Genomic DNA, 26,930 nt, shown 5'->3' on the forward strand with positions numbered 1-26,930 from the left:
GTTGTGTGTCAAACCTAATTTTATTTTCTCCATGGCTCTTGAAGTGAGGCGCTACTTTTTGTCTTAATTTTTGTCCTCAGATTTGTTTTCTTGGGTTGTTAGCCAGACACGATCAGAAAAAGTTGAATCTCCTGTTTTTAGCTTCCCATACGATCTCTGTTTGTTGGCCAACTAGCCACCATTGGCATAAAGAGTGAATAGATGAATCACATGTGTGTGGCAATAGCTAACTAGCTATCACATTAGGTTGCCACTAGATAAGCTGTCTAAACTAGCTAGCTGCCGTGTCAACCATGTTGCTATCTAACGTTAGCTAGATCAACGGGTCAGTCCACCACAGCATCTTCTCTCTCTCTCTATCCCTCTCTCTCTCTCTCTCTCTCTCTCTCTCTCTCTCTCTCTCTCTCTCTCTCTCTCTCTCTCTCTCTCTCTCTCTCTCAACACCTCTGTCATACAGTCAGTATGTTTTTTGTGCCATATAGAAATCAAGATTTTTTATTTACAGCTTGTAGTGGCACAATCGAGGGGGGAGGAGAATGGGCCAGCCAAGAAAAGAAAATACCCTTCAAAGTGGAAAGGTGAGGTTCAGAAGAGAAGGAGGATGGAGTGTAAATCCAGTTAGGTCTAGAAGGGATACAGCTTTTGTAAAATAAATTACTTTTTGTAGCAGGTTAGGAGAATTAACATAGCAGGTTAGGATGAGTAGGTTAAGGTTAGGAAAATGGTTAGGGTTAGATAAATGCAAAAAAAAATCTACTTTTGACATAAATTTAATTCTATGGTGAAATGTGTCTGCTTTGCATTCTAGTAACATGATTCATAGTGACATTTTGGTATTGATTGTTTGTTTCTGAGTGAAATAAATATTTTTTGTATGCATTCACCATCACATGTACTTGAAATTATATTGTTCTACAGTAGGCCTATACAGTGGGGAAAAAAAGTATTTAGTCAGCCACCAATTGTGCAAGTTCTCCCACTTAAAAAAATGAGAGAGGCCTGTAATTTTCATCATAGGTACACGTCAACTATGACTGACAAAATGAGGGAAAAAAATCCAGAAAATCATATTGTAGGATTTTTAATGAATTTATTTGCAAATGATGGTGGAAAATAAGTATTTGGTCAATAATAAAAGTTTCTCAATACTTTGTTATATACCCTTTGTTGGCAATGACACAGGTCAAACGTTTTCTGTAAGTCTTCACAAGGTTTTCACACACTGTTGCTGGTATTTTGGCCCATTCCTCCATGCAGATCTCCTCTAGAGCAGTGATGTTTTGGGGCTGTCGCTGGGCAACACGGACTTTCAACTCCCTCCAAAGATTTTCTATGGGGTTGAGATCTGGAGACTGGCTAGGCCACTCCAGGACCTTGAAATGCTTCTTACGAAGCCACTCCTTCATTGCCCGGGCGGTGTGTTTGGGATCATTGTCATGCTGAAAGACCCAGCCACGTTTCATCTTCAATGCCCTTGATGATGGAAGGAGGTTTTCACTCAAAATCTCACGATACATGGCCCCATTCATTCTTTCCTTTACACGGATCAGTCGTCCTGGTCCCTTTGCAGAAAAACAGCCCCAAAGCATGATGTTTCCACCCCCATGCTTCACAGTAGGTATGGTGTTCTTTGGATGCAACTCAGCATTCTTTGTCCTCCAAACACGACGAGTTGAGTTTTTACAAAAAAGTTCTATTTTGGTTTCATCTGACCATATGACATTCTCCCAATCCTCTTCTGGATCATCCAAATGCACTCTAGCAAACTTCAGACGGGCCTGGACATGTACTGGCTTAAGCAGGGGGACACGTCTGGCACTGCAGGATTTGAGTCCCTGGCGGCGTAGTGTGTTACTGATGGTAGGCTTTGTTACTTTGGTCCCAGCTCTCTGCAGATCATTCACTAGGTCCCCCCATGTGGTTCTGGGATTTTTGCTCACCGTTCTTGTGATCATTTTGACCCCACGGGGTGAGATCTTGCGTGGAGCCCCAGATCGAGGGAGATTATCAGTGGTCTTGTATGTCTTCCATTTCCTAATAATTGCTCCCACAGTTGATTTCTTCAAACCAAGCTGCTTACCTATTGCAGATTCAGTCTTCCCAGCCTGGTGCAGGTCTACAATTTTGTTTCTGGTGTCCTTTGACAGCTCTTTGGTCTTGGCCATAGTGGAGTTTGGAGTGTGACTGTTTGAGGTTGTGGACAGGTGTCTTTTATACTGATAACAAGTTCAAACAGGTGCCATTAATACAGGTAATGCGTGGAGGACAGAGGAGCCTCTTAAAGAAGAAGTTACAGGTCTGTGAGAGCCAGAAATCTTGCTTGTTTGTAGGTGACCAAATACTTATTTTCCACCATAATTTGCAAATAAATTCATTAAAAATCCTACAATGTGATTTTCTGGATTTATTTTTCTCAATTTGTCTGTCATAGTTGACGTGTACATATGATGAAAATTACAGGCCTCTCTCATCTTTTTAAGTGGGAGAATTTGCACAATTGGTGGCTGACTAAATACTTTTTTTCCCCACTGTATCTGTCAATCAACAATGGGAATCATCCCAAAGGCAGGAAGGCAGGCGACAAGCTTAGGTCTGCATATTAAGCCCATAGAAATGGTTTGGGCTTATTTGGGCGAGAATGACCCTTCTCACTTTGCCTCTTCCTCTCTGCCTTAGTCCTGCTTGCAACCAAAGTCTTTCAAGATACGTTCGTCCTCTTGTTGGTATTGTCAATGGAACAATTTAGTCCTTTTTGAACAGACTAAGGGCGATTTATCTATTTTACAAGCATTCTGTACAATAGCAATACAGTATTTCCTTGTTTACCATGGCAAATCTACTGTGGCAATTTACCAGACACTTTGTATGAATGGAAACTAATATTGGTGTACTGTTATTTTATTTGTTTACTATTTATGTTATCTAAAAGTGTCTGGTATGATAATTTCTTATCAAGAAAAATAAGAAATTACCCTTGCCTGTCCATATTTAAAATGTCTAACTACATCAACTCAATCTGGAGACCGCATTATTTGTACCAGAAGTTCTTTGGCCAGAATTGGACCCACACAAACACCGTAGGCCTACAGTATATGTGCGCGCTGAAGGCAGTGGCCCAAACTGCTAGACCACCCCCGGCCACAATTGAACTGAATTTTGACAGTTCATTCGTAACCTTAGGATACACTAGAGACTTGTATGTCGTAGCCTAGTGGAGACCAATAACTATCTTGTGTTATTAAGCTATATAAAACAATGGTTGTCAATGTGTATGGCTGAATTTCAGATACATTTTTGTGGATTTGAATGTTGCAGTAATAGAACCTAGGCCTATAGCGTTTGAGCGAGAGAGAACATTATTTTAAGATAGCGAGCCCTGATCCCAATGACTCGACTGCCCCCGAATGGACAGAAAGAGAACTGCTCATTTTTAGCCAATCACAATGCTCATTTGAATTTCCAGATGCATCAGGAAATTTCTCCACAACAAAAGAGTGATCAAATTAAGATCTGACATCTGTACTGTGCGTAGGAGCGATTCAATGAGAAGGAAGGAGTGAGCCGTAAAATGAACTTCACGGAAAGATCCCTGAAGAGTGAGTCTACTTTCATCTTTTCATTGCATCCCCCTTTTCATGGTTCTTCATATTGGTGAAAGACAGGATTTAAACCGTTTGAAAGTCCCTGTGTGGGGACTTGGTTTCCTTGTTGGGGTTGGCTTGGAGGGGGTGGAGAGGACAGGACAAGAGAAGAGAGAGGAGAACCTTGCAGAACACCATGTGATAAAAGGGTCTTACCTTGATGATCTGCGTCGAGACTCCATACTCTTTGTGGACTTTGTTGAACCCTGAAACAAAAGCAGACATAGAAGCCATGAGTCATTATAGCGAAAATTCTTAGTAGGGAGACTCAAGAGTTGGATGTCAAACCCAACGTACAGTTAAGCTGGTTGACAGTGAGAAAGAGCAAGCACCCAAAATGCCCTTGAACTCATAAATCACCAAAAGCATGTATTTCACACCCATTGTTTTGGTGTGTTAGCACATGTTTTGGGGCAGATCCATGGGCGGTTATTATAATTTACAACAAATGGTTACTCCGAAATGGATTTGAAAATATTTTTTTTCTCACACACACACACACACACACAATAAAAGTGAGGAATACACACAAACAATGTATAGTAAGTAGATGAATAATAATACGTCTAAGAGCACAATAGTCATAGACTAAGAATCATCATTATCATGCGAAACACTCGCAATCCCCCCAACACACATTATAAGATAGGACTGCATTGTACAGTATGTAGTCCCTGTTTTTACTCTTTACTGTCTCTGTTTTTACTCTCTATGGGCCAGTTTCCCAGACCATTTAAGTGTTACAGTATTATACACATTACCGGTATAAGTATAACGGCATGTCTTTGGCTGCCTTCCCATCCACTCCATAGAGGTCAAAGGTCAGATAGACTTATACACTCCTCTTGGGAGGAGGGAGGCGGGGTCACATGAGCTCAGGGGAAGACCTGATGTTATCTATCATCTTCCATTTCTTTAGTCTGGCTTAGGGCTGGGCGATATGGCCAAAATATCATATCACGGTATTTTTTAAAACTTGGATGGTATGACGGTATTTGACAGTGTTTTATGTTTTTGAATAATAAAAGTTCTACATTTGGTTTATGAGTAGTGCATGACCCTAGGGAGGCAACACATACACTCTACGTTATTTCAATTGGTTTTCTCCTTTCTGATTGTTTTATACTGTTCAATTCAACTTCAACCAAATTTAATCATTTTCATAATTGCTGTAATTCCTGCACTCAGTTTAGATAATTTCCACAGGGCTGCACGATATGTGCAAATAATCTAGGACTTATTTTGAACCAAATGTTGCAATTGCAATTTGACTTGCGATTTAAAGCAAAACTCTTGGGTGAACTGTTGGAATCATGGAAATAGAATGACCATTCTAATTCTATAGTTAGAATATAATAGTGGGCACTTTGAATAAAGTGTTGTTTGACATGACAACGAATAAAAAATGCCAGGGAGGATTTATTGTGACAGGGTAGGAACTAAAGTGTTGATAAGTGTTTCCTAGGGGACCCTATAACATTTGGCTACATTTAATGTTTTCTCTTAGCTGCTTCATGTAGCTAACATATTTTTGCTTCGCGTATTCCTCTTTGATTTAGAAGATACTGTTGCACAAACAACATGCTGATTTAGGTCTACACCATAACTGGTATTATCAGGCTGTATAACTAAATATGTTTGCTCTTACTCAGTACATTTATTAGCTAGCTAGCTATTAGCATTAGCGGCTAACAATTAGCATCTCACAAGATTAGGCCCAACTTGCTAAGAAAAGACAAACTAGCTGTTTACAGATGTAAGAAACACAAATGAATAGTGTCATTATAGAACGCTCACAGATTTATATTAAGAAGCGAAGTGAAAACAGCATTGTTGTCATCAACATTGTTGTATGTGCTGCATTGACCATGCAGACTGAATGATTGAGTGATAGGGGGCATGGCTAGGTCTGTGTGGAAAGCGGCATGGAGAGAGAGAGTGGAGAGAGATGACTCAAGTAGCGAAGTAAACTATAAAAATGGACATTACACACGGCATATCACATTTAACAAACCAAACATTCAAATACCATTATAGAAGGTAAAGTAAAAACCCAAACCGGTCCCTGCATCAATACCGGTATATCATAAAATACGGTATACCGCCCAGCCCTAGTCTGGCTAACCACACCAGTTCTTAGATCTCTCTTTCTCTCTACCTCTAACTCTGCCCATCTTCTCTTGCTCTCTTTCTCTCCAACCCTCTCTCTCATTAGTACCCTGCAGAGTCAATTTGTTTTGACAACTTCTATCCCTTATTCCCAAGGCCCTTTTCTTTAACAAGTCCCCCGCGTACACATGTGGCTAGGCCGATTGTAGTGACACAAAGTGTAGCCCCAACATCTGTGTGTCTCTCTCTCTTGAGCTAAATGCTTCAGTATGTCGGAACTCAGGACGGCTATTCAAGTGGAGAGAGAGAGTCGCTACAGGAGGACAGAAACAAATGAAAGAGAGAGAGAGAGAGAATGAAAGGACTACCTTGGGTAGGACAGATTACATTTTAGTCATTTAGCAGACACTCTTATCCAGAGTGACTTACAGTTAGTGAGTGCATACATTTTTCATACTGGCCCCCCGTGGGAAACGAACCCACAACCCTGGCGTTGCTAGCACCATGCTCTACCAACTGAGTGGAGAGAGAGAGTCCCTACAGGACGACATAAACAAATGAAAGAAAGAGAGAGAGAATGAAAGGACTACCTTGGGTAGGACAGATGTAACCAACAAGGCAGACAAAAACAAACAGTATAGCATACAGCTTGATGACTAAGAACTAATAGAGTAGAACTAATAGAGACACTGTAAGACTGGGAAGTTGAATGGTGGGAAAGTGTTTGCCTCCTAATTAGTCCAAAACAATGACTGCTGCCTTAGGCTGTACAGTCAGTGTCCATGTTTTATGAGCGATACTTGAACTAATAGTTGAACATCTGGGGGGAGGCACATTGCAATGGCCCTTGTGACCATTTAGCAACTGATCTGGGTCTTGTTTCCAAACCTTTGCAAAGTTAGTTTCCTCCCCAAAAAACATTGTTGCATTAAAGTTACTCAACTCTCTTTTTCTGTGAATGTTGAAGCTGGAATAAACACGGCCCTGTTCTGGTAACATTCAAGTGCATACAGTCCTAAGTGAAATAAAAGTCTAACTATTTCCTACATTTCCCCATCACAGAACAACAACCAACTCCAAATCAAATGTCAAGACAATGTTCACTTCATCATACGCCAATCACACCCACCCCCCAAACCAACCCCACCCCACCCCTATACCCCCTTGAGCAACAACTAGGGGGAGGGTGGGTTGGGGGAGGTAACAAATGGGGGGTCTCCGTGGAACCCTGATCAATGCCATCTGGGATCCTGGCTTTACAAGCAGGCCTTACAAATTAACCAACAGAGAGAAAGAGGGAGGGAGGGGGGCTGGTAAGTCTGAAAAGGGAAAGAAAAATAAAAGTTCCACAACAAACGACCCGAGCGTGAACAGAACAGGAGGAAAGACGGGACAACTCAGACGAAAACCAAAGAAGAGACACAAGACAAGAGGACAGGAATTGACGGTCATTCGTGTAGCCTACCTTGCCCCCTTCACAGGTACCCCAATCCTCTCCCTCCTCCCCTCCCTCCCTCCATCCCTTCTTTCCTACCTTCCTAAACAGGTAGCCTGTACTCCATCGCCAAGCCCCCCGTAGGGAGGACAGACGTCTTCGCAGGGACCCTCCCCGGTTCATCTCTGGAGAGGAGTGAAAGTCTCTCTCTCGCCTTCTCTTCCTCTCTCCTTCTTTCACTCTCCTGTTCCACCCTCCTCCACAAAACTCTTCCTTTCTCTTCCAGTGGAGGAAGAAAGAAGAAAAACTATTTCCGCTATTTCGGTCGAGAGGTTCCAACGGGGCGCAACATGCCTATAGCCTCCAACAGACTCCACAGAGTGCTTGCTCTCTTTCTCTCTGGGTTTGTTTTCTCCCTGTTTCCCTCCTTCCCTTCTCTCTCTCTCTCCCTCCCTTTCTCATACACACACACACACACACACACACATCCTTGCCCCCCTCTTTCCCTCTCCAAACCACTCTTCCCTCCTTCCCTTCCCTCTCCCTCTGTATCTCTTCATCTTCCCCCTCTTTGTCTCTACCTCTCCTCCCCTCCTCCCTCTCTCCTCTCTTCCATGCTGTGATTTTGGAGCGCTACGCCCCCATGTTCTTTCCCTTCCTGGGGTTAGACCCCCGTCAGCTGACACAGCGCCTTCACCCACTCTCTTCCTGTTCTTCATTAACCCCACTCTCTTCCTGCTCTTCATTAACCCCACTCTCTTCCTGCACTTCATTAACCCCACTCTCTTCCTGCTCTTCATTAACCTCACTCTCTTCCTGTTCTTCATTAACCCCACTCTCTTCCTGCTCTTCATTAAACCCACTCTCTTCCTGCACTTCATTAAACCCACTCTCTTCCTGCTCTTCATTAACCCCACTCTCTTCCTGCACTTCATTAACCCCACTCTCTTCCTGCACTTCATTAACCCCACTCTCTTCCTGCTCTTCATTAACCCCACTCTCTTCCTGCTCTTCATTAACCCACTCTCTTCCTGCACTTCATTAACCCCACTCTCTTCCTGCACTTCGTTAACCCCACTCTCTTCCTGCTCTTCATTAACCCCACTCTCTTCCTGCTCTTCATTAACCCCACTCTCTTCCTGCCCTTCATTAACCCCACTCTCTTCTTGCACTTCATTAACCCCACTCTCTTCCTGCTCTTCATTAACCCCACTCTCTTCCTGCTCTTCATTAACCCCACTCTCTTCCTGCTCTTCATTAACCCCACTCTCTTCCTGTTCTTCATTAACCCCACTCTCTTCCTGCACTTCATTAACCCCACTCTCTTCCTGCTCTTCATTAACCCATTCCTGGCTGTGCGTGTGCGTGTGTGGTGTGTAAATCATGGAGGGTCCTCTTACTTGTGTGACAGGACATCAGTATTGTTCTTGATAAGGCTAAACTAACTAACAGTCCAGACTGTCACAGTCCCAACTGAATGAGGTCAGAAACAAAAGCCATACCCTTTGGCTTGACATGGAAATCACAGATGACCTTATCTTGACCTAATCTCCCATGCTGTGATACCTCACTAGAGTTCTTCAATTATTGTTCAGCAGCATTTGTCTAGTCATTGAGCATATGTCCTAGTCCAAGTAAAGAGGAAAAAACAGATGATGAAACATAACAACAAAACACTAACAAAAGTAGGACAGAGAAGTGGGTCTTGCGCATGTAGTCATTTGATAAGCTCTCTGTGGGGCTGTGTCGCTGAGAGACTGAGGGGCCCAGGAACACTAGTGAGACTGAAAGACGTCAGTGTAACCGCAGAGCTAATGCCCATGACTGGCCCTAGGAGCTACGTGTTGCAGTACACGTCCCCTGATACTTTGGGCTTTGGCAGCCATTTCCTTGTTCATCTGTACAGACTTCAATTATGCCCTCAGCCGGAAAAGTCAGACTCAATATGAATCTGTGCATTGTACTATAAGCAATACGGCAGACGCGCACACACATATACACACACAGACACACACACACCCACAGACCTCCCCCACACACACAACCTCCCACATCACCCAACAGCCATACTCCACCAAACTCGTCCACAACACAAAGACAAATGGAGCCAGAAGATTGACCGCCTCCTCATCTCTCCTCATCCCTCCTCCTCAGACAGACAGACAGACAGATCCTCACAGCCCATTTGTTTCAGAGGGATCTAACCCAGGATGTTCATCAGTCAGTAGATCAGGGGGATTTGGCCCACAGTGAGGCCATTAAATTAAACACGGGATGCCAGCAGTTTAAGCCCCCAACAATGATTGAATCATAGCTATCTGATTACATCTGAGCTTTAGTGAAATCTAAATGCATATTTATGGCCAAATAGGATTCCAAGTTGTAATAGTCAGAGTAGATGTATCTTGTGCTTTTTTCACTGTGTGAGTCAAATTCATGAAGTTCTGCAGTAGTGTTGTGCGTGCATATGTGTGTGCGTGCGTGCATATGTGTGTGCGTGCGTGTATGTGCACGTGTGTGTGTGTGTATCTGTGTGTTTGCATGTGTACGTGTGTGTATTAAAGTGTGATAAATCCATGGTCTTTGTTTGGCATAAACTGAAAGGGGTTGAGGGCCCTCTTGTCGCTTTGTTTGATTAGTGGGAGAAAGGTACTTATACTGTAGACAGAAGATAAACTCATTCTATTACCTGTGAAATTGTGAAATGTACAGTATGTACGTACACACATAGAAGTACACACACAAGATAATAGCTCATGTACATAAGGTACAATAAGCATTTCCGAGAATAACTGAATGCGGACTCCCAATGGAACATAAAGATAAATCAACTAGCTCGCATTGTGCGTTCTTCCATGTTTCTCAACCGTCAAATTTCGAAGCTATTTTTGAAGGTAAGAGTTAAGGTTTGGGACAGGCTTAAAACAAAAATCTCAAAAACATCTTTCTATCACTGGATTTGAACTTGCAACCTTTGTAATCAGAGGCAGATGCTTACACCCATCCTCCATCCCCGTCCACAATGCCTTAGCAAAACCGAAGGTAATAGCGCTCACTGTTGCCTCTAGTGGTCGGTTCCACGTCATCTCCCAATGTCCTCAGACATGGATGGACGTCGAATACTGACTTATATCACTGGTGACCTGGCTGAGATAAATAGCATAAAAGTCTGCAGGCATGCACAAACACACACACACACACACACACACACAAATGCACACACAGCTCTGGATAGTGCTTAATTTTCCTCCTTAAATATGGTCTGTGTCTTGGCTTGGGTCATTCAACTTTCTAGAGTTTTCCCTGTTAGTTAACACTACCAACGTTTCCATTTACTGTGGCAAGTGTGATCAAATCAACACAATATTAGCCACTTTCGCAGCAAAATATTGAAACAAAACAAGCAATGCAAGATATTTTGTTGAAGGCACAAGGCATTGGAGTAGGAGTCTATTGGCACGACTCAGCCCATACTCTACACAGACCGGTGTGGCATAACTAATCAGAGCTGCAGTAGGCCTATATCATATCAAATTTTATTTGTCACATGTGCCGAATACAACAGGTGTAGACCTTACCGTGAAATGCTTACTTACAAGCCCTTAACCAACAATGCAGTTTTAAGAAAATAGAGTTAAGAAAATATTTACTAAATGAACTAAAGTAAAATAATATATATTTAAAAAAGTAACACTAGAAAATAACAATAATGGGGCTATACTGTCTACAGGGGGTACCGGTACTGAGTCAATGTGCGGGGGTACAGGTTAGTCGAGGTAATTTGTAAATGCAGGTGGGGGTAAAGTGACTATGCATAGATAATAAACAGCGAGTAGCAGCAGTGTAAAAATGTCAATGCAAAATGTCCGGGTGGCCATTTTATTAATTGTTCAGCAGTCTTATGGCTTGGGGGTAGAAGCTGTTAAGGAGCCTTTTGGACCTAGACTTGGTCCTCCGGTACCGCTTGCCGTGCGGTAGCAGTGAGAACAGTCTATAAGTTGGGTGAGTCTTTGACAATTTTTTGGGCCTTCCTCTGACACCGCCTAGTATATAGGTCCTGGATGGCAGGAAGCTTAGCCCTAGTGATGTACTGGGCTGTACGCACTCCCCTCTGTAACACCTTACGGTCGGATGCCGAGAAGTTGCCATACCAGGTGGTGATGCAACCGGTCAGGATGCTCTCGATGGTGCAGCTGTATAACTTTTTGAGGATCTGGGGACCCATGCCAAATCTTTTCAGTCTACTGAGGGGGAAAAGGCATTGTCGTGCACTCTTCACGACTTTCTTGGTGTGTTTTGACCATGATAGTTTGTTGGTGATGTGGACACCAAGGACCCACTCCCATACAGCCCCATCGATGTGAATGGGGGCGTGTATCGGCCCTCCTTTTCCTGTAGTCCACGATCATCTCCTTTGTCTTGTAAAAAATAGACCATTGTCATATATGGTTCTGTGCCATTTACTTTGAACTGGACTGTTTACAGCTGTGGTCGTGAGTAGAAGCGCTTGTTTTGAGATCAAAGCAAGAGCTGCATGTAGTAAAGTGTGCACATTTTGTTCATATCCTTTGCTAGTTAGTGAGTTATTAGCCCAGTTATAGATAATTTGTAGTCAGCAATAGGAGATTGATAGCTTCCTACAAGAGATTAAAACTTGTACATTTCTAGACATATTTGAAAAGCAATTCAGGTAATGGGGTAGTGTTGTATTTTGAGACAGGCTTGAATAAGCTAAGTAGCCAATAGGCAGAGGGTAGCATAATCTGTCTGATTCTCTGTAATAATGGTATGGGAATAATAATACATTTTATTTTGTAAAGGGGTTTCTTGCATCAAACAACACAACAACATTTTCAGTCAGGTTAATGTCAAGCCCATGGAATGTACGCCTACATTAACTCCACACATTGTCTGCTATTGTAGGCTGAATGATAGAACAACTATTTCCATGTTAAAATGATATGGGATGCATTTTTTTCCATTGTTTTTGATGGTAGGCCAATCTGGTAAACCTGGTAGCCTACTTTATGATCAAATAGCCACAGTATCCTACTATGCCACTGTTAAAACTGTAACTTAAAGCGGGTACAGCCTCAGTGTTCACAGTAACGCACGCTGGAAGTTGCACAGAATTTTCACAACGTTCAAGTTTGTGCTCAGCAGACCTGAAATTTGCTCAGTGCCGAAAAAAATTAGAGGGAACATTGGTCATAAGTCCCAATCTGTAACGTGATACTTCCTTTCTCAGACTAAATAAGACCCAGTCCAAACCCAAAAGGAAGTGTGTCCTAGGCAACCTATGCTGTATGCTTGGCTATACAACTTGCATGGCTGGCACTGTACTGGATACTGAATACACCATAAAAAAAAACATACATTCACAAATGCAAACATACAACCCATAAATGCATGAAACAAATGAAGTAGTAGTAACTAATACAGTCTCTCTCCCTGTATGTGTGCGTGTGTGTGTGTGTGTGTGCGTGTGTGTGTGCATTCGTACCTGCATGTGTGTACGTGTGTGTGTGCCTGTGCATGTGTGTGTGTGTGTGTGTGTGTGTGTGTGTGCACGTGTGTGTGTAACAGTAGGACAAAGCCCACAGGGTCTCACTACCCCAATGAGGTTGTGTGGTCAGTGATGCACCATCATATGGAATTCAGCTGAAGAGAGACTAAACGTTTATTTGGATCAACGCGGAGTGCAATTACTCATACACAGCTGTGACTGCATATTGCATTCATATGTTCAGTTTCTTTGTGTTTATGTGTATTTGGTTATGTTATTTTATGAATGAACACAATAGATTAGTGTGTATGTATATTATGCATATATATATATATATTGTTTTTACCTGAGCAACAGAAAGCCAAAAGTATTTTACATGGTTAAGAGCTTGCAGTCTTGGTCAAGATTCTTGGCTTGTATCACAATGATAATAACACAATGGAGCAAAAGCAATAAGACACACACAACCAAATAGAATATAAGATGCAGCTCAAACTCACCATAGTCTCTACATGCTTCAGGGGGATGTCGTTACCAGGAGCCTGAGAGAGAGAGACAGACAGAGAGAGAGAGAGACTACTGTAAATACAGTATACAGTATAACATGCAATGGGGTTGCTTGGTTGTGATAACACCTTTATAGACATATTCTGTGCCAATGTGTATCCCATAGTACGTGCCATTATCAGACCTGGGTCGACCTTTTTTTCTTTCAAATACTAAGGTGCACTTGATTTGGCTCGGTTGGCACAACAGAACCAATGGCTTAGTCCCACAAATGCAAACCCCACCCAATGTAATTGAAAGAAAAACAAACTGTATTTTGACCCAGGTCTAATGATGTCAGACTTTTGTCATGTCATATTTCTATAGTGTTTTGTCTGAAAAGGTGGTTTTCGTGGGCCTAGAATTCCTTAGTGACCGAGCTGGGTAAAAGTGGAGCTGGGATATGCCTTGAGTGTGTGGGAGCATCCATAAAACCTCTGAGGTAAATATTTACACTAGGGCCTCTATTTTCGGCTGGCGTTAAGGCGGTGCTAGTGTCAAACACACGCTCTTTGGCAATTTTGGCCAGCGCTATGCTATTTTCCAACTATTTTCCAAAGTGGGGGCGCAGCAATCGATTTTTGCCAGCGGATGGGCACAGTAGCCTAATCAGTAGCCTACAGTATAACCAATGTTTTATTAAAGTATTACGAGCAGCAAAACAATCAAGACATTCACCTTTTTTCTTTATATTGGACATTATTTTTGTCCATGGAACTTATGTGAAAAGTCTGGACTCATTAAGCCTATGTGCGATGCCCATTGAATGAAAGGTGTCAGTAACTGTAGGAAGTCTGTTTAGGAACATCAAGTTATTACAATAGACTGCTTATTGCTTTTCTTTTATCATTTTGTAATAAAATTGTATTTTCCACTTTCATCTGTTGGACCTAACTGTCAAATTGCAGGAATCAGCTTGTAGCCTAGGCTATTTGCCTGTTCGTTTGTTTACCTTTCACGTGGCAAAGTCAATAACAGGCCATATCAACGGCAATAGTAGGCTAATCATATTATAACATTTGGGCAATGTCCAATTATCCATGGCTCGAACATGCAGTGCATTTTGAAAATGTGAATGTAATGTGTGTAGACAAATATGTCCATGTTGAAGCCAATAAAAACAAACTAGATTGGCTACATGTTTGTTATAACTTGTCTTATTGTAGGGTTACTGTATTTATTTAATAAACTATCTTCAATGGATAGGACAAACATCAATGCCTCCTGCCAAAGAGCCCTTAGGCCTACATGTGCACACATTGCCTTATGCTCATAGAATGAGAGATGTGATTTATGATATCATGTTTCTGACCCAATCCTATTTAGAAATATTGTTTTTGTTTAAAAAAAAAGATTGATTGTTTTTCGTTTAATTTCGTTTTAAAACTAAGTGCAAATATGATCTGTAAGATGGTTCCATGATGTTTATAAAACATTACATTTGGGAGCAGTATAACGGTGAGTGGACATTCTCCCTTTCTCTTTATATTGGATCTTTATCCAGCTCCTGTGAAATGTTTGCATATTATGGTGTCTGTAACTGTATTTAGACATAGCCTATTTAAAACAAGTTGTTGTTTCATTTTTATTACAATTTGATTCAAATTATTGACTGTCTTTTTAGGCCTTAGCAATAGCCTAGTGAATTAAATCTTGCTTATTGACTACGTTTGGCATGTCCATGTCCAGAATACAGTTTACAGTAGGCCTAGCCCCTATATCCTTGTGAATGCTATAGCCTATGTTGAACAATGAATTTCCATATTGAAGCAATGCAATTAGAACAATCTGGACTGCAAACATGTTCAACAAATTTAGCAAATATAGGGCATGCTATTTAACAAACTAGGCTATAACGGACTAACATTCAAATTGGAGTTGATGACAACGCAATACATAAACGACTGTAAATACACTACTTGAAGCAACCACATTTTTATCCATGGAGCATTGACACATGCACAACTTGTCCATTCATCAAAACCCAGCCCTTTTGCGCCACCACCAGCTACTGCGCACATAATTCCAGTTGTGAAAATATCTAAATTATTTCTGACGCACCCTCGAATCTATAGCGGCACCACCAGCACTAAGATTTACCATTGAGTAAAGGTTTGTTAAAATGGAGCCCTAAGAGACACATCCCTTCAGTTAGCCCAGCCCAGAGTCTATCTCCATCCTCACTGCTGTAGCACAACCATATACAGCCAGGGAGAGAGAGAGCGAGAGCGAGAGAGAGAGAGAGAGAGAGAGAGAGAGAGAGAGAGAGAGAGAGAGAGAGAGAGAGAGAGAGAGAGAGAGAGAGAGAGAGAGAGAGAGAGAGAGAGAGAGAGATAGGGGGTGGGGAGAATAAGGAGAGGGTGAGAGAGAGAGAGAGAGAGAGAGAGAGAGAGAGAGGAGGAGAAAGAAGAGAGAGGGAGAGAGTGGGGTGGGGGAGGGAGAGAGAGAGAGAGCGTGAGAGGAGGATGGGGAGAAAGTGAGAGAGGGAGAGAGAGGGAGAATAAGGAGAGAGAGAGAGAGAGAGAGAGAGAGAGAGAGAGAGAGAGAGAGAGAGAGAGAGAGAGGGGGGTGTCCAAAAACATTGTTTATTTATAATGACCCAGGCCTCAAGGAATCCATGATGTCATTGGTCAGGGTGGCTCTGGCTAGCTTCATATTGTTAGAGTGATATGAGGAGCCAGGGAGAGGGACGATGGCCTATATACACACAAACTAAGTAAGTAATTCAATAGTAAAGCAGTGCGTATCAAAGTCCACAACAAGTGAACAGCACATACACTGCCCCCTTACAGCGCTGGGTTCAAACAACTAGGACTTAATATGGGAAATATGCTTCAAATTTATAGTACAGCTACAGACACCACCACGAAGGAGATGTGTGCATGTGTGCAAATTATCCTTCTCCTTGACTCTCACGGGTACAGTTCATGGTTCACAGAACAGAACAGTTCTAACACTAAGGGAACAATTCTACACCTCCTTTGGGGAGTATAGCCTACAAAACCCACCAAGATCAGACAGAGCCTGAAAGAGACAATACTTGGTCCTGTGTGGATTATTTGGTAAGACTTTGGGGCTAGCAACACCATGGTTGAGGGTTCAATTGCCACAAGGATCACATACACATACTAAAAATATATGCACTGTACTGTAAGTTGCTTTGGAGAAAAGTATCTGCTAAGTTTAGTTTAGTTTATTCGGATCCCCATTAGCTACTGCACATGCAGCAGCTACTGTTCCTTGGGTCCACATAAAACATTCAAATACATGACGAAGTACAGAACACCAAGAGATAACAAAAATACTATTTACACAGTATTCATATATACATATACATATTCTTATCTACAGCACAGTTAAATTATATCTTTAGAAAGAGGAGAGGCACTGTGATACAATACACTACATGACCAAAAGTATGTGGACACCTGCTCGTCGAACATCTCATTCCAAAATCATGGGCATTAATATGGAGAAATTTGACGAACTGACTTGTTGGAAAGGTGGTATCCTATGACGTTGCCAGATTGAAAGTTACTGAGCTCTTCAGTAAGGCCATTCTACTGCCAATGGAGATTGCATGGCTGTGTGCTCTATTTTATACACCTGTCAGCAACGGGTATGGCTGAAATAGCCAAATCCACTAATTTGAAGGGGTGTCCACATACTTTTGTATATATAGTGTATGTTAAACTTGCTTTTTGCCTGAATAACCTCTGGTAGCAGAGCATTCCACGATGACATGGCTCTATACATAACTGAGAAACGCATTAAATCTGCTTTTGGTTTGGGTACCATGAAGAAACCCAAAGTGGCGTGTCTGGTGGGGTATGTATGTTTGTTTGAAGTGCATGCAATAAGATTATACAAGTGGTTAGGCATTTTCATCACACAAATGTTTCTTAAAAAGACTAGGAGAGAAGTAGTCCATTTCTCCTCAACCCTCAACCATGAAAGACTATCATGCATGTTGTTGATGTTAGTTATGTGTGTGCAGATAAGGGGAAGGCGTGCTGCTTTGTTTTAAGCCAGCTGCAGCTTTGCTAGGTCTTTCTTTGCTACACCTGACCATATTACCGGATAGTGATCAAGATGGGACAAGATCAAAGCCTGAACAACTAGTACAGTTGATCTTTGTGTCAAAAACGCAGAACATATTTTTATAACAGACATACCTCTCCCCATCTTCCCAACAACTTTGTCAATATTTACATTTACATTTTAGTCATTTAGCAGACGCTCTTATCCAGAGCGACTTACAGGAGCAATTAGGGTTAAGTGCCTTGCTTAAGGGCACATCGACAGATTTTTCACCTAGTCGGCTCGGGGATTAGAACCAGCGACCTTTCGGTTACTGGCACAACGCTCTTACCCACTAAGCTACCTGCCGCCCTATATATATGACTTGACCATGATAACTGACCATCTTGTTCAATGGTCACACTCTTTATGCACAACTCCAGTTGAGGTTTAGGTCTAAGAGAATGCTTTGAATCAAAACAATGCTTTTGGTTTTAGATGTATTTAAGACCAGTTTATTGTTAATTACACATTCTAACACTGACTGTAACTCCTTGCTAAGAGTATCAGTGAGCTCATTGGCTGGAGGTGCTGATGTGTAGAGTGTGCAATCATCAGCATACATAGATATTTTAACTTCTTGTAAGATAAGTGGCAAATCATTTGTAAAAATAGAGAACAGTAACAGCCCAAGGCAACTGCCCTGAGGGATACCGCACTGTACAAGCTTCCATTGAAGAATACCCTCCGAATTCTATTGGATAAGTAACTCTCCAACCATGTGATGGCAGGTGATGTAAAGCCATAAACAAGTGAGATTTTTCAATAAGAAATTATGATCAATAACATCAAAGCCTGCACTGAAATCTAACAATATAAAAAAACACCATAACCCACATACGAGAAAAAGTCAAAAGATCAAAATAACAAACTACAAATAATAAAATACACTACTGATCCAAATGTAGGGGTGTGGTTTGTGTCACGCTATCTCTGGTTGGCCAAGTTGGTTAAATTGTCTCCTCTAGTGAGAAGGAGTGTCAGCTAGGGGAGATTTCTTGGAAATGGACAAGAAAACACATAGTGATCCTTACAACACTACAACTGGTCTGTGAATTTGTAGCCAGGCCAAATTTCATTTTCTCCCCAAAACAACATTTGGCCAAACCGCCCTGTTGTAATAGCAGTGCCTGTTCCCCTGATCTGGCCTGTACTGTATAAGGAGAGCCTGGAGTCTAGGTACCGAACAAAGGCCTGTGTGAGGTCATATGAATGTGTATTTGTGTACAGTATGCATGCTTTCACATGGTTTTCATTGTGTAGTGTAACGGTATGTAGAGGTCAACTCACAAAACACAGCTGGCTAGTGGAAAGACAGATGTGGAATGGCAGTGAAATGGTATTCTAGCCATAATGTTACACCGTGAAAACTATGACAAAACAGACAGAGGCTCCGTATGAAGTTGAAAGTTAGATCGAAGGGTGTGATGTCATAGACTGGGGTTATTGTATCTTACAGAGGAGTTCGGACAACATAGACTGGGGGTATGAGGTCATAGACACTGAGCTGTGAGGTTAGAGGCAGAATATGTGATGTCAGAGAGACTGTTGGTATGATATCATAGAGACTGTGTGCATATGAGACTGACAGAGTATGTGGTCTTATAAACAGGGCATGCACAAGGTCATAGAGACATGTGGGTATGAGATCATAGAGACTGAGTGGGTATGAGGTCATAGAGACTGAGTGGGTATGAGATCATTGAGCAGTGATCATCAACTAGATTCAGCCGCGGGCCGATTTGTTCTTTCGCGGATGGTCAGGGGGCCGGAACATAATGACAAATAATTTGTAGACAGCAAATTGACCGCAAGAAGCCCAAACCGATATAATATTTGACTTAAACATAATAATTTCAAACCTTGCTTACATTTGTATATGATCACATAGATTATGTGTGAGAATACTTTGGAACAGATTTCCTAAATTAAAATCACTTAGAGCTGATTTGCTGTTGTTTTTACAGTTTTTTATGTCCAACAAGGTAAAAAGAATATACAGTATATATATATTTTTTGCTCCGAAACTTGGGGGGCCAAAGTTGAGGAACCCTGTCATAGAGACTGATGGGGTATGATGTGATAGAGACTGAGTGGGTATACTCCAAGTCGATATAAATGAAATAATAAGGAATTGCCCTCAACCACGCCCACAAATTGAGGAAAAAGTATATTATTTCCCATTCACCCCAAGTGTAAAAGAGCCAACTTCGTTGTCAATTTTTTTGTTATACAGAAACAACAAAACATGCCGAAAAAAGCTGCTGTGTTGTTCAATGTACGTAATCAGGTAAAGAATCCCCACCTACGGTTCGGTGTTCCCACGTAGGGAAATCGAGCCTGCGAGAAGAGTCCTGTGACTTCAGGCTATTCGGTGTGGGAGAGTGGGAAATGTAGCTATGTGTGTGGAAAACATTTAATCACAGGTAAGACATTTAACTTGTTTAGTATAGTCCGTTTGTAACTCCACTCACTACATTTAGCTGTACAGTCCATTTGTTTGGCTAGCTTAATGTTCTGGTCGGTAGCTAGCTAGCTAGCACTCACTCATGTGGCTGTTAGCACCATCAAGAAAAGGGTCATGAGGGAAACTCGTACAACATTATGTTTTTCTAAATAGTGTGAACGGTCGGGAGTATGCAATGTTGAATAGTAATCTTTAGATCTTTATGTTGTACTTTTCAAAAATGTAGTTTTGTAATTGACTAAAACAAGTTTTTGCTGTGAGCCAATGGGGTAATTTAGGAACCACAGATTGTTTTCTCCACAGGTGGGCAGGGCCGCAACGTTCTGTCTAATACCGACTGGGACTATGAGGTCAGAGAAACTGAGCGTGTATGAGGTCAGAGTGACTGAGTGTGTATTAGGTAATATAGACTGAGTGGGTATTAGGTCAGAGAGACTGTGGGTATGATGTCATAGAGACTGAGTGGGTATGATCAGAGGCTGTTGTCATCAGGTCATAGAGACTGAGTGGGTAATAGGGTATGATGTCATAGAGACTGAGTGGGAGGTCATAAAGACAGAGTGGGTATGAGGTCAGAGAGACTGATGGGGTTTGATGTCAAAAAGACTGAGTGGGTATGAGGTCAGAGAAAGAGAAGATATAGAGACTGGACGCCTGACTTAATCAAATGCAATTAAAGTGGATCCGTGATAAGTGTGTCTGTGACATTTACATATTAGGCCAGTATTCAATAAACCTCCATCTCACGCTGCAACTCACATGGACTGTACATAGAGCCTCCTTTGACAGATTCACATCACTCAAATAATTATAAGCCACCCTAGGAAGCGCCCAAGAAGAAAGGTACAGTGCAGGGAGTTTCCCAGTGTGAGGACACAAATATACCCAAACAGAGTCTCCTTGGAAATGACACACTGCTAAATATAATCACCAGGCCAGCTCATTTAGATGCCACATCTCTAACGCATTCAGCTAGAGCTGGCCAGTCTGGATCCAAACCAGGAGCTACTGTGTGTGTGTGTGTGTGTGTTAGAAATCCAGGATTGAGTCAGACGCAGGGTGTGTACTACATCTCTCATCCCTTTCTCCCTCCTTCCTACTCTCCTTCTATCTTTCTATATCCCTATATGGCCACTCACATTTTTTGGTAGACCATGGTGCTCTTTTGAGATTTCAAAATACACAATGTACCATCTGTGTTGGCCTACGTTTTATGAATACATCCTGTACAGTCTCAGTCTATAATTCTTAAACCTTATTGAGCTGGAATAACTCCTCATCCTCCTCATGGTTCTGTGTGTATATGTGTCGATTGAACTGTTGATACTAAAACGTTGATTGACAATTCATTTTGTCTTTGCTCTGAGCGATGTCGTTCTCAGTTTTTTAAATGAAAAGGAGAGGTGAAAAGCATGGGTGAATGCGGAATCACAGGCTATTTACCCCTAAATCATTTTGGAAAGCCTAATTTGAGTTATGAAACACGTCAAAAACATAGATGTTTTTTAAGGGTTTTCACATTCTTTACATTACATTCTACAGATTTATGCACCAATGAAAATCCCTCAATCCACGCAGGTTCCAAAATGTATCCCATCAAGGGAGCATGTGCTTTCCTTTACATTTATGAAAAAATAGCCTGTTTCATTCTCATGTGTTGTCCCATAGACATTTGTTTCTAGACAGAAAGCAGTACAGTTATGGTAGGCAAAATGTACAATCGATGAGTTGAGTAAAAGGATCAAATACTACACTGCATCCTGCTGGTGATGATAGGAACTGCAGTCTAAATACAAAGCAGGGCTACTAGAACTTATGCCTAACCAATCTCTAGTGTCAAACTCATTCCATGGAGGGCTGAGAGTCTGCTGGTTTTTGTTATTTCCTTTTAATTTGTGTCCAATGAAGACCTAGACAACCAGGTGAGGGGAGTTCCTAACTAATCAGTAACCTTAATTGACCAATCAAGTGCAAGAGAGGAGTGAAAATCTGCAGACAATTGGCCCTCTATAGAATGAGTTTGACACCTGTGCTCTAGACCCTACCCTCTTGGCACTTCTGTAGATCTGAAAGGATTGGATGGGTATATTATATGGCAGAAATGTCACCTTTCAGAACTACATGAAGTGTTTTACTGGGGTTTAGGGTCTAGGGGCTGTGTCTGGACAGGACCAGTGCCTCAGAAAGCATAACAACAAGACAATAATCATTCAATGGTTTATAAAATGCAACTTTAACCCCCCTGCCAAGCTTGCTTTTCTTAAACCACGGAGCTCAAGACGTCTTTCAACTTCTCACACATGAATACATTTTTATTTATTCTCCTGTCAACAATATTGAACATCTACCTTAGTTTTGGCGTAATGGTAAGGGAGGCAACAGAAAGAAACGGTTTGTTTACTAAAAAAAGTACAGGACGGCTGTTTGGCAGGAAAAAAAGTAGATGTGAGTTTCCTGTCAAAGCCCTCTTATGTCTGACACCTAAAAAGGCAATGCTGTTTCGCCTGTTTCAAAGCTGCCTCCAAGCCAATTACAGGTTGATTTAAAACCCTTGGTCGACGTCCAGACAACGCTGAATATGTGACGATGAATAAATAAAGACCCCTTCAAATTCCTCTGGACGTGGACTGCTAAGGAAGCTAGCTGGCACTGTCCCCAGTATTAATAATCTAAGAGGCGGTGGGAGAATATCACAGACATACTGCACGCACTCACGTACGCACACACGCTCAATTGCATTTCCACAAACAACCACATACAGTAAGTTAAATAAAATGTTTATTCAAGCAAGTTAATGCAGACAGAGACAAATACACACATTTATACAAAGTAACACACATGCACAAGCATGGGTCTTTAGGCACAGTCGCTCTGACAGACACAAATGTAGATACACACGCACATTCCCCCCTAACACAGAAACTGTATCACCCCCCACCACACACACACACACACACACACACACATTACCCACACATGCAAACATCTGCTAGTCTCCCATGCTTAGCAGCCCCATCTGCAGCGTTTCACAGAACATGGTTTAGAAATGTAAACACAAACGATGATGGGGGGGCTCCCTGGCCTTTAGCTCATACACAATTCTGGACCTACGATCTCATGGTGGGTTTCTATGGAAACATTCCAATGCTGGAATTCAGGACTGAGCCACGCGGAGCTGTGGGAACCTCCTGAGCTGGCAGTGTCCCTAAACGACCTCTGACCTATTTCAAAGTTTACACCAGGACCCGGACGGACGGAGGTCACACGCAGGCCAGCCAGATCGACCCATCCCAAATGGACTCTTCCGCTCTCTCTGTTACATAACACATGACATTCTGGTATGCACGAGAGACTAGGGTTCTGTGATTATAAACAATTGGAGGGAGGGGGGACGACGATGACGACACACCAGTGGGGATGGAGTGATGCTAGTCTGCTCATTCTCACTCAATCTGGAATGTGTGTTCTCTCTTTTCTCTCTCTCACCCTTTCTTTCTCTTCTCTCTTTCACTTCTCTCTCCTTCTCTCTTTTGTTCTCCCTCTCTCCATCCTGTCTCATGTCCTATTATGGCTAACAGGGTTTGGCCACTGATACAACCACAGCATACACAGATGATGATATAACCCAATGGCCGATGAGGACTTTCATGACTTCCAGTCTGAGCCAAAACTATGAGTGCTTTGTGTTTTTTTCCCCCATTGTTTGTTTTCCTGTGTACAAATATGCCTAGCTGTCTCTTGCCTTGTATATTTGGACGGGTCAAAGAGAGAGTGAATCAAAACGTTCCTGAAGAGAACAGTTCTACACGCAGCTTAGCGGAGTCCAGCTGTATCCATATACTGCACAAAGCACATCATTGCTGTTTTACCTAAACTCCTGTCTTCCAGGGACTATCATTTTGAAGACAAGGCTCTTATTGTGAAAAAAAAGAACGCTAACCAGAAAAATATTTCATAAGGCCTAGCTTCAGCTGACACAGACACATTAACACACAATCAATACTAGTCATCAATACTAGTCATCAATACTATCTTTCAGTGTATTATATAATGTGTATGTACTTTTTGGCAGTGATACATTCAGGTGAAAAAATACAGCTGGTAAAAAGAAACATCCATCTTTCACTTGGCATAAACAACACGGACGGCCAACCTTACGTGCTTCCCATGTATATGCACATGCCTACGAGATAGGAATCACATATCATTACGGAATACTTGGTCCTGTCCTGTATACAGAACGTAATATGGCACATCAGCCAAGTATGTGCAGCTGTAAACACTTGGCTAATTGAAAAGATCTTGCCCATCTATGCGCTGCAGTTAGAGTCATTACACAGCAATGCACTGGCACGATTCCCCAGCCGTGGTTTGTGTTGGTTTTGTGTGTGTGTGTGTGTGTCTGGATGACGTAGGTGTCGGAGGCATTGACTGAGAAGCAGCTTTGAGTGGATGCAGGTAAACACAAGCCTGAGGGGATTGTTTAAAGGTGTGTGTGAATTATTATGTGTGTGAGTGCTGCATGTGTGTGATGCATGTGTGTGTATGTCTGTGCGTGTTTCAAACCTAAAACCAGTTTACTACGTTATGCTCTCTCTCTCTCTCTCTCTCTCTCTCTCTCTCTCTCTCTCTCTCTCTCTCTCTCTCTCTCTCTCTCTCTCTCTCTCTCTCTCTCTCTCTCTCTCTAACTCACTCTCTCTCTCTCTCTAACTCACTATCTCTAACTCTCTCTCTCTCGCTCTCTCTCTCTCTCTCTCTCTCTCTCTCTCTCTCTCTCTCTCTCACACACTCTCTCTAACTCACTCTCTCTAACTCACTCTGTCTCTCTCTCTCTCTCTCTCTCTCTCTCTGTCTCTCTCTCTCTGTCTCTCTCCACACTCTCTCTCTGGGAAATTAAATTGCAGGCCCAGTGTTAGTTAACATGAGGGCACGTCTCAGGAATGTACTACCCAGCATGCCTCACAGCACGCCACTCTATGCCACGCACCTCCAAGCATGGGAGTCCCGTTGGGGGAGCTATTGCATCATCACTCACTCTGCGGACATCATTATCACACCATGATCACACCAGAGATTCCACAAGAGAGCTCACAGTGGACACCTCTCTCTCAAAAACACTGGAGTCCACAGAAATCTATTGATGCTATTGATCTCTATGCTGTAGTGTCACCACTATAGGCTACATCCCTTTGCATACTCTGGTTATGTCCTAACTATGTATTTCTCCCTCACATACAGTACTGTACTCTCAACTCAAGACTTCACTATATGGACCTAACTCTCACACACTCTTCCTAACATGACAGCCACAGCACAGTGTATTCATGTACATCAAGTTAAAGACTCATATTCTCTGGTGTGTGTCTCCTAACACACCAAATCACTAGAATCACATAAGTGACTTTATATATTAAATGTTAATTGAACCCCTCATTATTCTAGCCATGAAGCGATTTATGGTGAACTTCCCTCTGTTCTGCACTTGAACAACACAACTGTTTAAATCAGATCTCTCTCTCTCTCTTTCTTCTAGAGGTGAGAAATTCACCAAACATGGCGCTACCTGGGAGGAGAGCAGCTTCCTTCAGCCATAGAGCAGCCAATGGCTGAAAACACACACACACACAAATACACACACACACACACACACGCGGTTACACAAACACACACAAGCATGCACACACACACGCGCACACACACATACACACAATTTATCCTATATACACTGCACTTTGCACTTCACAACAATACAACTTTACTACTATTTTACTTACCTATGGCTCCATTCATACAGTATCTCTGTGTATAATAATCAAACAACATATTTTAGTTCTTCCCAACCTAATAACAAATAATAACGTTTTGAGAACTCTAATAAACTGCAATGACATGTAGTGTTGTTTCTGCAGGGTTGTTTAATGTATGATCCATGATGATGTCCAGAATGGAAAAGAGGGGTGAGGTTAAGAGGTACAGTAGTGTTGTTTGATCAAGACAAGTGGTGTGGGGGTGGGAGGGGGGAAGGATACAGCCCTAAGAGGGTAATCCATCAGTAGCTATCCAAAATACCTCAATGGTCCACTTCCTCCACACACACAGACGCACACACACACATCAAACGTAAAAGAAGTAGCCAATTATGGGTCATGTTGCCATCACTCTAAAATCCATCACTCTGCCTAGTTAGAGACTACATAGCCTACTTACTGGCGCAATGAAGCAAAATCAGAGGGAGAAAACAATGTATACAAACCAAACATCTGCACAAGCAAATGGTACGAGTGTGAAGTTGTGGTATTTTCTCCTGCTTCCTGCTCTCTGTAAGGCCCTTTCCTCCAGCTGGACTCAGTTTCCTCTGGTAAATACTGCCAATGTTGTCCTTGAGAACCGTATTTTGTTTTCACAACACAGCTGCTGTAGGCCTCCTGAGTAGCTTGCCGCTGTGTGTGTGTGTGTTTTCATGCATGTATGTGTGTGTGCACTTTCTCTCTCCTCGGTCGTAAAAGACCATACGTCAGTGAATGTTTTACATCTTAGCTCATTAGCGTTTAAGTGGGCAATCAGCAAAATGTTGGGTGTGATGTCTACCTCTGGGGCGAGTTGTCTTGGCATGGGGAGGAAGGGGGTAACAAGGGAGGGAAAATTACCTGGGAGGCCATTTCACAAAGTGAAACTCCCCTCTAGATGACATACTGGGGAAGGAAAACAGATGAACCCCCCACTTTTGCCCTCAGAACATCCTCAATTCGTCGCAGCATGGACTCTACAAGGTGTCGAAAGTGTTCCACAGGGATGCTGGCCCATGTTGACTCCAATGCTTCCCACAGTTGTGTCAAGTTGGCTGGATGTCCTTTGGGTGGTGGACCATTCTTGATACACACGGGAAACTGTTGAGCCTGAAAAACCCAGCAGCGGTGCAGTTCTTGAGACAAACCGGTGCGCCGGGCACCTACTACCATACCCCGTTCATTACCCCGTTCAAAGGCACATTTTTTGTCTTGCCCATTCTTGCCCTCTGAATGGCACACATACACAATCCATGTCTCAATTGTCTCAAGGCTTAAAAATCCTTCTTTAACCTGTCTCCTCCCCTTCATCTACACTGATTGAAGCAGATGTAACAAGTGACATCAATAAGGGATCATA

The 26,930-nt window shown here is 42.3% G+C and overlaps 1 protein-coding gene across 2 annotated transcripts in view; it reads right to left on the bottom strand.

Annotated features, from left to right (window-relative positions):
• LOC121553267 (tensin-1) overlaps positions 1–26,930 on the bottom strand; it is a 222,665-nt gene that overhangs the window by 83,742 nt on the left and 111,993 nt on the right. For both annotated transcript variants that reach the window (XM_041866298.2, XM_041866289.2), the window contains exons 5-6: positions 13,192–13,233; positions 3,798–3,847 (exon numbers count right to left, since the gene is read on the bottom strand). In XM_041866298.2, coding sequence (XP_041722232.2) covers positions 3,798–3,847; positions 13,192–13,233 — 92 coding nt within the window. The remainder of the gene's footprint in view (positions 1–3,797; positions 3,848–13,191; positions 13,234–26,930) is intronic.

The sequence above is a fragment of the Coregonus clupeaformis genome, chromosome 4 (genome assembly GCF_020615455.1).
Source record: "Coregonus clupeaformis isolate EN_2021a chromosome 4, ASM2061545v1, whole genome shotgun sequence".
Classification (NCBI taxonomy): Eukaryota; Metazoa; Chordata; class Actinopteri; order Salmoniformes; family Salmonidae; genus Coregonus; species Coregonus clupeaformis.